At 32.5% G+C, this 13,577-nt stretch overlaps 1 protein-coding gene and 1 long non-coding RNA gene across 2 annotated transcripts; one reads left to right on the top strand and one right to left on the bottom strand.

Annotated features, from left to right (window-relative positions):
* Window positions 1-4,104: 4,104 nt before the first annotated feature.
* On the top strand, window positions 4,105-7,974 carry LOC105325271 (uncharacterized). The gene is made up of 3 exons (XR_010710862.1): window positions 4,105-4,268; window positions 6,169-6,210; window positions 6,584-7,974. It is a non-coding gene; the product is annotated as an uncharacterized lncRNA (long non-coding RNA).
* A 319-nt stretch (window positions 7,975-8,293) lies between these two features.
* On the bottom strand, window positions 8,294-12,456 carry LOC105325272 (lysosomal thioesterase PPT2-A). The gene is made up of 9 exons (XM_011424763.4): window positions 12,253-12,456; window positions 10,916-11,069; window positions 10,580-10,672; window positions 10,090-10,147; window positions 9,925-9,980; window positions 9,744-9,827; window positions 9,372-9,456; window positions 9,186-9,240; window positions 8,294-8,874 (listed from the first exon to the last, which is right to left on the bottom strand). The coding sequence occupies exons 1-9, from the start codon at window positions 12,382-12,384 to the stop codon at window positions 8,731-8,733; spliced, it is 861 nt and encodes a 286-aa protein (XP_011423065.3). The 5' UTR covers window positions 12,385-12,456; the 3' UTR covers window positions 8,294-8,730.
* Window positions 12,457-13,577: the final 1,121 nt, after the last annotated feature.

Raw genomic sequence — 13,577 nt, 5'->3', positions numbered from 1 at the left:
CCCATTTAACCAGATACTTCCCAATATTGTAAATTTTCCTTCGAAGTAGAGTTTACTTATATGGAGCAAAATTTTTCCGATATTGAAAGCAAAGTGACAATATCCATTCAAAACTTCTACTTCAGACAAAAAACTACGTTTGATATTTTTTTTACATATTAAGCATTGTTAGAACTGTTAACGGTAAATACAGCAATTCAATTCAATTTATTATCCTTGAGCTTTACAACTCATCTGAATACAAATTATAATATATATAAAATTATATACAAATGTGCAATGTGCAGTAAGTGAGTGGACATATTAAGACAATATAATCATGTACATATCTAAGATATGAATGAACATCAATGTATAAGTAGCTTAAACTGTAGTATTATTACAATGCTGCGCTCTCATTTTGGAAGCGCTAGATAAATATTTTCCTAAATTATTGAGTTCCTTTGTATTGTTAACACTTAAAAGTTTAGTTAGCTTAAAAACACTTGGTTTTTTATAATAAAAACTCTTTATATATTTCTTTCGTAATTCAGCGTAAAAAGGACATATGAGTATAAAGTGGAACTCATCTTCTAAATCTTTTTTAGTACAATGATTGCAAAATCTTTCATTTCTTGGCACCTTGTTGTGTCGACCTTTTTCAATATTTAAAGAGTGTGATGAAGTTCGAAAAATACTTATAAATTTTTTTTAAGTATAATTAATCGGTCTCCTAAGATAAGTTTGCAAACAAAAATTATCCACAAGGTGTTGATATAACATACTCTTCGGAGATGTCGAAAAAGATGACATCAAACTTTGTTTATAAATATCTAATATTCTGCACTCAATTATCTTGTAAGTTTTACATTGATTTGAACAAGTTTCGTCAAATATTTTAGACCCATGCTAGATAACTCGCTTTGTATGGAAACCATCCAGTTATCGTTATTGACAAGCATGCTTTCGTATGCCTCCTTCAAGATAATGTTATTTGTATTTTTAATTTTTAACCAGTATTTGAAAATTCGTAGTTTTCTTCTAATATACAAAGGAAATCTACCCAGTTCATAATACACTAAATTATTTGTAGTTTTTTTGTTGACCCCAAGAATTCTCTTACAAAAATTGAGATGTACCAAGGAGCACAGAACTCCTTGAGGTCAGAAATTGATCCTTTAAGGAGTCAATTATTGATTTAAAAACGTCCTTTGCATTATTATTTTGATGAACATGGATGCTGTATTTAGAGGAAGTATACATATATGGTACATGTATATGGTTATATCATTAATTTCAGTTAGTCATATTATTTACCCTTTCGGTCAAATAGAGGTATATTGTAGGAATGGGGTCTAACTTTAAGAATACACTCAAAGCATTCTTTCAAAGCAGAATGCTAGTTGCTTTGCTATCTGTGAATTTATTATAAAAGGGAACAAATACGGCGAGAAATTATATATATATATATATATATATATATATATATATATATATATATATATATATATATATATATATATATATATATAAAGTGAAATTCCTTGTGCTTTATATATATCTTTATCATTCACTATGGGCAGGTATATGTCAATTTGAGAGTTATTGCATTGTTTGTGCTTATTATATATGTGTGTATCTATGCAATGTGTATCGTTCCGATCCTCTCAAATTGTCGTTTAACTGTATTCCACCTGTATCTCAAGCGACTGTGCAGTGCTGTGCGGCCAGCGCGCTAGGTTCCGTTCGTCATCGAAAGAATGATTTTTGTCTTGCCTAGATGGCCGAGTGGGTAGCGCGGTGGCCGCGCACTGCTAGGAGAATGGGTTCCAAAGGTCGTGAGTGGCCGCTCACTGCTAGGAGAATGGGTTCCAGAAATAGACAAGAACCCTTCTTTGAATACGAAAAGGAAGCTTAATCTTCACAGATTTATATGAAAGCAAGCAAGTAAATGTTAAAATTAAAAGTTAAAAGTTAATGTTAAAATAATTAAATAAAGTAAAAAAAAAGTTTTGTGGTTTTTTTTTTCTCAATCGAACAAGTAGATGGGTAGTGCAAAGAAGATGGAAAATAATTCATTTCAATAATTTGTAAATAATGATCATTTCATTGGATTAAAAATAGATATACAGCTTACTCCACTTATATTGAAATCGCTTATTTTGAAATTCCGCTTATTTTGAAATGGAAATAAATCCCCAGTTTTTGCCTCTCATATTCTTTGCATTATTTTAACGGATATAATGAAATCGGCTATTTTGAAATATCGCTTATATTGAAGCCACTGATTGGTCCCCATAGGTGATAATTAGTTGTTTTAATAACGGTTATATTGAAGTACTCCCTGGCGGCTGTCGTCACGGTTGGTGACAGTAATTATGCCAGACTGACCGGTTGATATACATGTATTTTTAAGGCATTGCAATATATCTAGACCAAAAAAGAGTACTATTTATGTGAACATTGTGTCTCTTATGATCTCTTGTTTAATAAATTTTCAAAATTCTGACTATGTTCTGGTTCTGGAAGCAGTGTTGCAACCACTATTGAAATAAATTATTTCAATAGTGGTTAGGGATGTAATTCATTTGAAGAATCACTGTGCAACCACTATTGAAATAAAACCACTATTGAAATAAATTGTTTCAATACTGGTTAGGGATGTATTTCATTTGAAGAATCACTTTGCAACCACTTTTGAAATATAACTACTGTTAAAATAATTATTTAAATAGTGTTTGGGAATGTATTTCATGTGAAGAATCAATTTACAGTCACTGTTGAAGTACAACTACTATTAAATTTATTTTTCAATCGTAGCTTAGAATGAATTTGTTTATAAATATTATTTTGAAAATTTATATTTTTTGCTGTACCTTTCTCTTTCTAAAGGCATATCATGTTCTTTGAATATTATAAATTATTTGCACAAGAGTGAACATCTTGTAAATTGCCAGAACTTCTATTCGAACCCCCTGTATACTGAATAATTATTTATTGATAAATAATATTATAAATATCACTATAGAGATAAATCATTTCAATAGTGGTTGGGATGTACTTCATATCATTATTATTATTTCTTTTTTATGTTTTAAAGCGAGAGTTATGTCGTGTTCATCCTGTGTTCAAAGACAGCCGGTTGTTGACCTTCGACAACTTCACAGAGGTGATCACATAGAGTTTGGAAGGATAAACTTCATCAAGCCTTTCTTGAGAAAACTCGTTTCAGGCACGGAACACATACGTTTTGGATACCTCTATTTTCATCATGCAATTGTAACAGAAGTTAATCATGTTGGACAGTATATAAAACTTGTGGAATTTGGCTCAAATGGAAAGTCATTGTCGTCTTATCTAAAATCCCAACAAAAGGCGATTGTCCGTGAAAGTCAAATGAACTTTCACGACCTCTATGATGACTTGGATATATTTCTTGTAATTCATAAGAATAAAGGTCAACATCCTCCAAGTCTGCATGAAATTGTGAAAAATGCATTGGGTCTACTACAAAAAGCACGAAGTGAAAAATACAATCTCTTTTTTAACAACTGTGAATATTTAGCTAATTTGTGTGTAACTTAGCAAAGGGTATCAATGCAAATCAGAGAAGCAACAGATGGATTGATAAATGGGATCTTTGTCAATAAACCAACCTGGTTCAAAACGTTACTTAAAACTCTATGGAAAATGCTTCTCACATTGATAAGCAAGGTTCAAGAGATTTTGAAAAATTATCCCAAGTTGCATGAAGCGTTTGTTTTTATGGCACGTTAAACGTTACCTCGGAAAGTGGCTCGGATGTACCTTTGCGATAGCGATAATTTTTACAGCCCTTAAGATTTTTATCTTTTACTACCCATGGAAAGATCATGCATTTTGTTCAGATTGTTTCAAAGTATGGGTGGTCAATTTATCATGGCAATTACTGTCAATGCTTTTGTCTGCAAAATGTATGTTTTTGGTGGGTATTGGAATTTGTTTTTCTGGGTTTTTGCCATACGAATTTCTTTTTAGGAATCGTACAGATTATTCTCAGCTCCACTCTTTGAGAACAATCAGACCTGGTGACGTGATCACGTTCAACCTTTACATCCCTTTCAGTTTCCACGATGCTATCGCAGTTCTCAACTCTGAGTGAAGAAGAGGTTTTTGGACTGTTGACATCACTGTTAGACGAGTTTTTGAGAATTGAAAGAAAAAAATCAATTGAAAATCTAGATATCTACGTGAAAGATACGAGTGAACAAGGGGGTAACTCAGTATTAGAATCGATCCCATATCAGAAGGTAAACACTTATAATTATTGTAACTAAGATAAAGGTATGATACTATAAAGCAACCTTTTTAAAGCTGACATGAATTCATAAAAGCATTTGGTCGCCATATTAGTTTCGATCGCTCCTCTACTGCCACTGGGGTATATATACCGGTTGAGAAAGTTACGGTCGGTTGCTTTCCGATCGAGGCATTCAGGTTGCACGGACTTCTAAATGCATGAACTACACATTGTAGTAAAATGTTTGTAATAAAGACGAAAGGAAACAACAATTGATAAAACACAAATTATATTTATTCGTAGAAGGAATTTCCAAGGTACCCGTATACTTTTGCACAGATACATCGTAGTGCTGTCTTACCGGTACTTCGCATGCACATCGAACACGTGTGTCGTTCATACAGAGAGCATAGCGGCTGCATCTTTTTGAAAACCCCGGCGGCACTTCATCCAACACAATAGCTATATCATGTAGTTAATCCTAGATTGTAACAAAGTAGCATCGTTTCCATCGGTTTCTACAAAAACGTTCCGTTTCTAAAATTCATGCGACATTGCTCGATCTGCCACAGCGTGTAGTTTGCGCATGTGCGATGTTACAACATACACAGGAAAACGGCCTACAATTATCGAGGATTATTGAAGTATATGTTTCTGGATTTCAGTCTGTCTTGTTATGTCGCTCATTGGAAATTCCTTGCCAGTGCAGTTGTTGTCATATCATTTTTGTTTAAAACGCGTTTCGGCACGTTTTATTCATCCAAGGTAATGTGTTCGGGTGTATGAAATACCTGAATGCGGTGAAGCATGAATAGTGCTCTTGGCCTTATATAGGGGTGTTTAGCGATGAGCAGAACAATAGAAATCGACAACTAATATGGCGGTAGTCGGAGATAAAAGGGAAATAATGCGTATTTATGAATTCATGTCAGCTTTAAGGAGACAAGTTGACGATAAATCGCATTTTAGTAGCAGACATGCTGTGCTATATATTAAAGCTGCCATGAATTCATAAATACGCATTATTTCCCTTTTATCTTCGACTACCGCCATATAAGTTGTCGATTTCTATTGTTCTGTTCATTGCTACACACCCCCTATATAAGGCTGAGAGCACTATTCATGCTTCACCGCATTCAGGAATTTCATACACCCGAACACGTTACTTGGATGCAAAGACGTGTAGACACGCGTTTTGAACAAAAATAATATGACAACCACTGCAGTGTCAAGAAATATATCCAATGAACGACGAAACAAGACAGACTGAAATCCAAGCACATAAACTTCAAAAATCCTCGGCAATTGTAGACTCTTTTCCTGTTTATGTTATAACATTGCACATGCGCAACCACACACTGTGGGTGATCGATGTCAATGATCGCATGGAAACGGAGCGTTTTTATAGAACCGATGGAAAAGAGTTGCTGTTACGTTGAACATACTTTCGTGGATTTACTATCATTTAGCTACTGGGTTGGATGTAGTGCCGCTGGTGTTTTAAAAAAGATGCAGACGTTGTGCACTCTGTATCAACGACACACGTGTTCGATGTGCATGTGAAGTAAGGCAGCACTATCTGTGCAAAATAATACAAATACTATGGAAATTCTTTCAAACAATAAATATATTTTGTAATTTATTGATTGTTGTTTCCTTTATTCGTTATTACAAACATTTTACTGCAATGTGTAGTTTATGCATTTAGAAGTCCGTGCAATCTGAATGCCTCGATCGGAAAGCAACCGACCGTAACTTTCTCGACCGGTATATATACTCCATTGGCAGTAGAGGAGCGATCAAAATGCTCTTATGAATTCATGTCAGCTTTAAGTATGCTTCAAATGACATTGAATTCTAATTGTATTTGCATTGTATTAATATTTTCATAATTTTGTATGACTTTTCAGATGAATGAATTTTTGAATACGCCTCGACTCTGTTTTAGAAAGGTACGTTTGAGAGTATACAAACAAGTATGTTTTGTTTGAAGGACTATTTAAGAAAAAAAAACAACGTTATTTAGTGAACTTGGCGTTATGAATTGCAATTGCCCTGCTGGCATATTCCATGATGCGCGCTAGCGCATCATGGAAAATATGTCAGCAGAGCAGCTGCTATTCATAACGCCATGTTCACCAAATAATCGTTGTTTATTACTTATCTTTGCACTTTATCCTGTGTTAGCCTAGTTCTAGACCTTGAAATTTAGCTATTGCATCTATAATAAATGCTCAGACCGCAATGTATAACAATGTAGAACAATGGATATGCAAATATACCGGTATTTAAATGAAATACCGTATTTAAGAGATTTTCATTTAGGAAAATGGCAGATGGAAACAGCTTCTCTACAGCAGGAACGATTGTAATACACCAATTGTGATTGCTCTGACCGATGGAAAGCATATCAAACTGTATCATGACCTACTTCAAACCTATCATGTAGAAATTGTTCACTATGATTTAGAAAGAGGATTAAAATTCCCTGATATTTTGTTTCCGTCTGCTAGAGTGGTCAAATTTGAGACAACGACTCTTTCCATTGGAACCAAACACGATGTTTACAAAAAGAAGCTTGTAGAGTCTGAAGCGTACAGAAATGTACCTGAAGTAACCATACAAAATGCTCTTGATATGATAGGCGAACAAAAAAGGTCTTTGTTTGGGAAGTGGTCATCTGATTTTGCAACTGAATGTGTTATTGTGGACCTCGATAGATACTACAACCGTGGCTACAGGTTTGCCAGGCTTGTTCAGTCACATTGTTTTGACTTGCTTTACGGTGAGACATTACGTAGATGTCAAGACTTTGGGCTAGATCGCATAAGCTTTCAAGAATCTGGATCTGGACTAGAACGCATAAGCTATCTCATAAACTTTCTTATGAAATTTCCTCGAAAGAGAAAAGCATGAGTTGCTGCCTCCTTCTCATCTTTAGGATTATTTTTTTTAAAAAAACATGATTGAACTTTTTTAATTTTACCTGCTTTAAAATCATATCTCCTGTCTACATTTTCATGATTTAAAAAAAAAAATTAATCTGTCATTTTGTATTGCCAAAATCATTCATTAACATGTGTGTTTCTGTGAAAGTATTTTACTTGCATATATTACACCTAAATTTCATTATGTAACTGGATGTATAAATATGTTTTATTAGACATCCAAATTTTAAAAATCAAAAACTCGAAAAATGTTAATCCATCAGTTAAAAATATGACCACAAAAATGTTCACCTTCATCTCATAATATCTAATACAAAAAAATCATTAATATTTACTGATATACATCACTCTCGTTATTTTCATATTTAAACGTATCTAATATTTAGAATTTAACCACAGGTTAAACTTTCAAAATTATAAACATTTAGACACAAGTAACATATTAAAATACATGTATCTGAAACGATAATCTAAAGACATTGTACAACAACAAACAATACAGAAACCTACAACAATAGTTTTAAAATTAACCAAACAACTTATGTCACCGTGTTTCGAACCCATGTCATACAGATTACTGATTGACGTTTCGAAAAATGAATGCTATCAATAAATTGATGAAATTAGAAAACTTCATTTTAGAAGAATCATTTCTATAGAAGTTAGATGCGTAAAAATAATAATGGTCTATCACTTATATTTGGTGTTGTAAAAGTTTATGTGATGTTTTTTGTTAAATTTATTTCACAATAAAATGTATTGATTTTTTGAAGTGTTGGGCGATCTTTTTATCTCGGCTCTCCATAATGAAATATTGAAAACTGCGTTACTGTAGTTCAACCACCAGAAAAACAGAGGACTTAAACATTGTGTTAACATTATTAGCACATTAAAATTGAAATAAAAATTGATCAAACGTAAGAAAACTCTTGTACACCCTTTATCTCAGACAATCAAGCAGAGCAAGAAGAAAAGCCAAAAATGACACACTCACACTAAAAGAAATTTAATGCTTAATATTTCTGTACAAGTCTGAGTATTTAGCCCCTGATGATATCCAATAACAATTTTGAAGAAAAAAACACCATAGTGAATAAGTTTTTAATTAACTTCTTCTATACATTGCACATGTAGTTTTGGAAAACACACTTCAGGACTCTTTGCCTTTCCATACTTGAACTTTTGAGATTGTTCCGAGAGCAGACGTGATCCATTGCTGGCTTCAAGTGCTCTCGAATCTTTCTTCCTCAAAGACTGTTCTGAGACATGCCAAATGTTGCAACGTTCATTCATCTCACCACCAGTATTTAAAGGAAATTAATCAATTGTACAGTCATGTCTCAGTATTCACCATTTCTATCAACCCTTTTATAGCTCTACATGAACTTCTCTATTCAGTAGAAGTTTAGAAATCATACATAAAAGAATTTTATTTGCACAGTAGCAAGAAGGATGACTCAATTTCTATTTCAATGAACATCGATATGAAGAAAACCGACACAAATTATTCACGTAATTTGCCTTTTATGTCAGATAAGGAAGAATTGCAGAGTTGAAAACTGTTCGGTTGGCATACCATTTTCTGTGTACAACTCCTGGGAAGGTATGAATATCGACCCTTTTCTTATTATAGAGCGTTTGCAGTCCAAAACTGTCATCCTGGAAGAACTAGATACAACAATTAAAAAGATATCATAAACGCACAAAGCTTATGGTTTATTAACTGCATATGGGAAAATTCAAAAGGAAATAATCAGAAACATTTTGTTGTAAAAACCAAAGTATAACCGATCAGAACAGGTTTTCTTATAATATAAACTCTTATTGGAATCTCCAACGCCCAAGAACGTTGGTTTAATTTAATGGGGTTTTTTTTACTGAAGATTGAGATCAAGTGAATGTTATGAACTTGTGTTAAGTTGAGTACATTTAAGATTTCCATTAAGAAATTGGGATAAATTTTCTACAATTTATCTTACCTTTTGTTTCTTCATTTCTACGACATTTTCATTTTCGTCGTAAAAACTAAAATGACTGCAAAGTCAATTGTATTCATACAAGTATATGTAAAAATTTGAATCGTTAGCGATTTCAATGAAAATTGTACCATGTAAAGTACAAAATCTTGTCAAATTGGTCATATATCATATTAAATCCGCCGTTACCTTGATTGCCAAGGCGTGACAACATCATCATCCGGGCCTCCAATCAGAACTAGTCGACGGAGTTTTAAAAAATTCCTCTTGTACTCTATAAATAAAATTCGGTTCAAACCAATAAACTGTTGAGTTTTCCCTCCAATACATGTTTGATTGAAACAGAATTACACCAAAACAGGTGTGTTTAAACGACAGAAAAAGCACATGACTATACACTGCTCGTTAAATTAAAGGATTATATGTTCAATACCATTGAATTTATAACTAAAAGACGCTTACTATGGATTAATATAGAATGTTTATTCTCCATAAAATATATAAAACCGCTCAATTTCTAATTACATGTAAATTTTTACGCAAAAAAATATGTCAACACACCACTCATATTTGGCGAAGGCGTGGATCCGTCAAGATGTGAGAGGAACACAGAATAGTTTCGATACAGAGTTTGGTGATGCGGATCTAGTAGCAGTAAAATAAACATATAAATTACAGTAAATATGTATTCATTTAAGTTATTGAAATAGCAACACTCTATGCATCTTTTGAATCTACTCACCATTCCAATAATTTGCAACGGACAGATGATTTTGGACAAAATGTGTATAAAAAAACCTGTTTGCGAAACGAAATGTTAATTTCACAAGAAATAAATTTAATTAACAGGTGGTTTTTATTCATTTGAACACATCAATTATGAAAACAGCCTCATAATAGCACTCACTTATAGATGTTAGTTTTTATACAGTTCGCTGGCATGTATCTATCCCATTTTCTTGGAACTACAAATAATATTGAACAGTTGATGTAACACGTTAATGTCGTCATGAAATGTTACCATGAATAGAAAGGAAGATAATTTTTACTAAAACAGGACATGTTACATGCACTCAATATTCATTATCTTAAATTATATAAATTGATTAGTGATTGGGGTAAAATTGTATCATAAACCTACCATACATAATTATATGTTTCCATTAATGGATGGACAAACTATCATTTGGTATACATATGTATTGCAAGCAGAAAGCAGACAATTGCGCACGTTCGGAAGTTCTTTAAATTATGCATGCTGAGCAACTACATGTGTATATGAATGTGATCACTGACTGTTTATGCCAGTAATGTTTGTCTAAATATTTTAAATGTAAGATTACCTTAAATCAAGTGTATGGTTGACGGAAGCCACGGCGACTTTTACGTGTACTTACTTCCGTACTGTCCTGCCTGGGGTGAAGACAAGGAAATAAAGTTGTGTACGTTGTGATTCATTGAGGAAACGATTCCACGACACAGCAAGCCTCCTAAAGAAAGTAATAAATAACATAATTTTAATTTTAATTTTTTTTATTAGAAAGTAAATGTATTTAACTTTTGTGTAATGTTCTTACGGCATATTTCAATCCGAAAATGAAAGTATGCATACATGTAACGAGTAGTCATATGCATACTTTTATTAATAAAAATCAAATATGTCAGTCTTTTCTGTTTGATTCAAAATTTTATCGAGTTAAATGAGTCAACCAAACATAGAGCATAGCAAGTACCTTGCGAATAGCAAACAAAGTGGACCCCTTCTGGGTGTCCCCTCATGATTTCCCGTACTTGTTCATTGATTTTTCCTATCTGGTACCACATTGGACGTAGGCTGCACAGCTTCTCAAACATTCGAATAGCATAGATTATAGTGCCATTATGTTCCTGTAATAAAAAAAAAGTCACTTTAATATACAGTCTCAATTTTTCCAATAAAAATATCGATGAAAGACAGTAAACAAAATTTTCAGGAAACATGCATATATCGATCCTTGTTCTGAATAGATTTACAACAAATTGGATGAAATGAAAAGGGATTCAATTTAAGGAAATCATTTTGATTTTAATCATCGGTTTTCCTGTCCAATTGACAGCTGTCCACAATAAGGAAAGTGTTTGAGTTATATATACAATGTGTTATATTTAACATATATATTCTTTAAGCCACGGTGACACTATACATGTTTATGTTTATATAAAGTTTATATAATAATATTCAATTTTTCATATCATTATTCTTTTTGTTTGAAACAAAATCTGTAACTCTGTTCGCGTGTATCACCAAATACATGCAGTTTTATACGTGGGCGAATCTAGATTTTTTATTTTTCAGATTGGAAACTTTCTTGTTCTTTAATGTTGATCAGATTATCACAAATAATTTCAACATGTTTGAATATGATACTATTATTTTTCATATATCTATTCTCATCCATTACTATTAAAGGGGCATGGTCACGATTTTGGTCAAAAATTATTTTTATGATTTTAATGTTTACCATGCTTCAGTAAGGCATTTCTTATAGTCAATCAAAATTTAAGTGTCATTCGTTGAGTTATTAGCTAGTTACAGAGCTTAAAATTCTTTGCTATGTACACAAAGCGTTTGTTTACATTTTGAATGTTGATGTGAAAATTCCAGTTTTAGACCAAAAATGAATGTGTTAAACGTTAGGAACTGTTTATCTATGATAAAAGTAAATAAAAAGATAGATAAATCAGCTTAAAAATATTTTTAACTGGTTTATATTGATATGTAAACAATTACAGGGCACGAGCATTGTTTACATTACAAAGAATTGTGAGCTCAGTATCTTTCTCATAACTCCATGAATGACTCTCAGATATCATTTGATCATTTTAAAGCATTGTAAATATTAATATCAGAAAATTAGAATTTGGCCAAAATCGTGACCATACTCCTTTTAGGGATAACGGACGTTAGTTGTATTCTTATTAATCAGTCATTTCGTAATACAATTAATCAAAATTGTTCGTTTTTACCAAAACCTCTAAAATAACAAGCGATGCATCGAATTGTCAAACGATATAGGGCCTAGATACTTACACTTTTAATCCAGTTTTCGAAAGTTTTTCCGAATTCACTGAGAGCAGATCCAAACATCCCATGGACCAAGACTACCGGCCTGTAACAGGAAACGCAGATAAAGGATACAGCTAAAAGAAATGGTGCAAGCATTTTCCCCTGCCTCAAATGTTTACCCTACGAAACTCCCTGTGTTCTCAAAACTTGATCATGATGAATGATTGTTTATCTTCCTTATTTAAATTTCCCTTATCCCTTATCCGGAAATGATCTTGTGAATAAATTTGTATTTATTATAAATTCGTTTAATTGAAAGATGAATTTGAATTCCCACTTAAAATTGGTACTTATTAACAGGAAAATACCTATAAGTACAGCAAAAAATTCAAAGGTTTACCAGTCGCTCATGAATACGTATATATGTATATCACAATCACCTCTTTATCAATTTTTACTTAACAATGCTATATCAATTTCGTGTCGTTTGTTTTAAAAAAAAATAGATACCTATCAGCTTAAATTGTTCATGTAGTTTACAACTGAAATCGTCCACAGGTGCTTGAGGACAGAACCGATCCCCCTTTATATATTACAAAATATAGAAGCATGTGACGGAGATATTGTAGATATTGTCTATCTGTTGCCTAGTTGGCACAAATACATTTATACAATAGTACATGGTGCCATAATGTTCATGTAAGCCATAGAACCTTTGAAATTCACTTCACATCGATTTGCACACTTAAATTCATCTTCTATGTATTTGAATTCTTTAATAATTCTATATATCGAATGATATAATAATCATGTATTTGTTGAAAATTATCTTTTAAAGATTTCCATGGGTTGCTTATATTTTCAAAGATTAAAATTTTGGAGAACTAGTAAAGCACAAAGAAAATCAGTAAAATATATTTCATAAACAAGCATGCAGTCATAGTTATAGGTCATAGTTATACCACATTATTCTCAGAGCCTATTGTACCCAGTCGATCAGACTTTTAAAGGTTGTTTCCGAAAACATTTTGCATGATTATGACTATCACCGTGCAAAATTCACTGGTCAATAATAACTTTTATTATGGACTTTACATTTTAAATTCAACATCTGTTTTATGATATTTTCTCACAGTACATATTCAGTCAGTGATTGACACTTTTCGAACTCTATGTGTGATTTCAAAGAGACAGTGTTATTTAAGCATTGAATCATTTTTTTTTAAGATATAGTTTCATAACTGCTGCGGTGTGTGCATACAAATTGAGTAACGCGCGCTAGCGCGTTATGAAAGTTTGTATGCACACACCGCTGCAGTTATGAAACTATATCTTTCAAAAAATAATGA

Source organism: Magallana gigas, chromosome 2, assembly GCF_963853765.1.
Source record: "Magallana gigas chromosome 2, xbMagGiga1.1, whole genome shotgun sequence".
Classification (NCBI taxonomy): Eukaryota; Metazoa; Mollusca; class Bivalvia; order Ostreida; family Ostreidae; genus Magallana; species Magallana gigas.
This window is presented reverse-complemented; position numbering and strand designations above follow the sequence as displayed.

What these genes read in the sequence shown, in the direction of transcription:
- LOC105325272 (XM_011424763.4), bottom strand. Translation starts at nt 12,384, where the DNA reads ATGCTTGCACCATTTCTTTTAGCTGTATCCTTTATCTGCGTTTCCTGT. An exon ending in ATAAAAACTAACATCTATAA is followed by an intron (nt 9,981 to 10,089) that starts GTGAGTGCTATT and finishes TTTCGCAAACAG; the next exon opens with GTTTTTTTATACACATTTTG. An exon ending in TAGAAATGAAGAAACAAAAG is followed by an intron (nt 8,875 to 9,185) that starts GTAAGATAAATT and finishes TGTTGTATCTAG; the next exon opens with TTCTTCCAGGATGACAGTTT.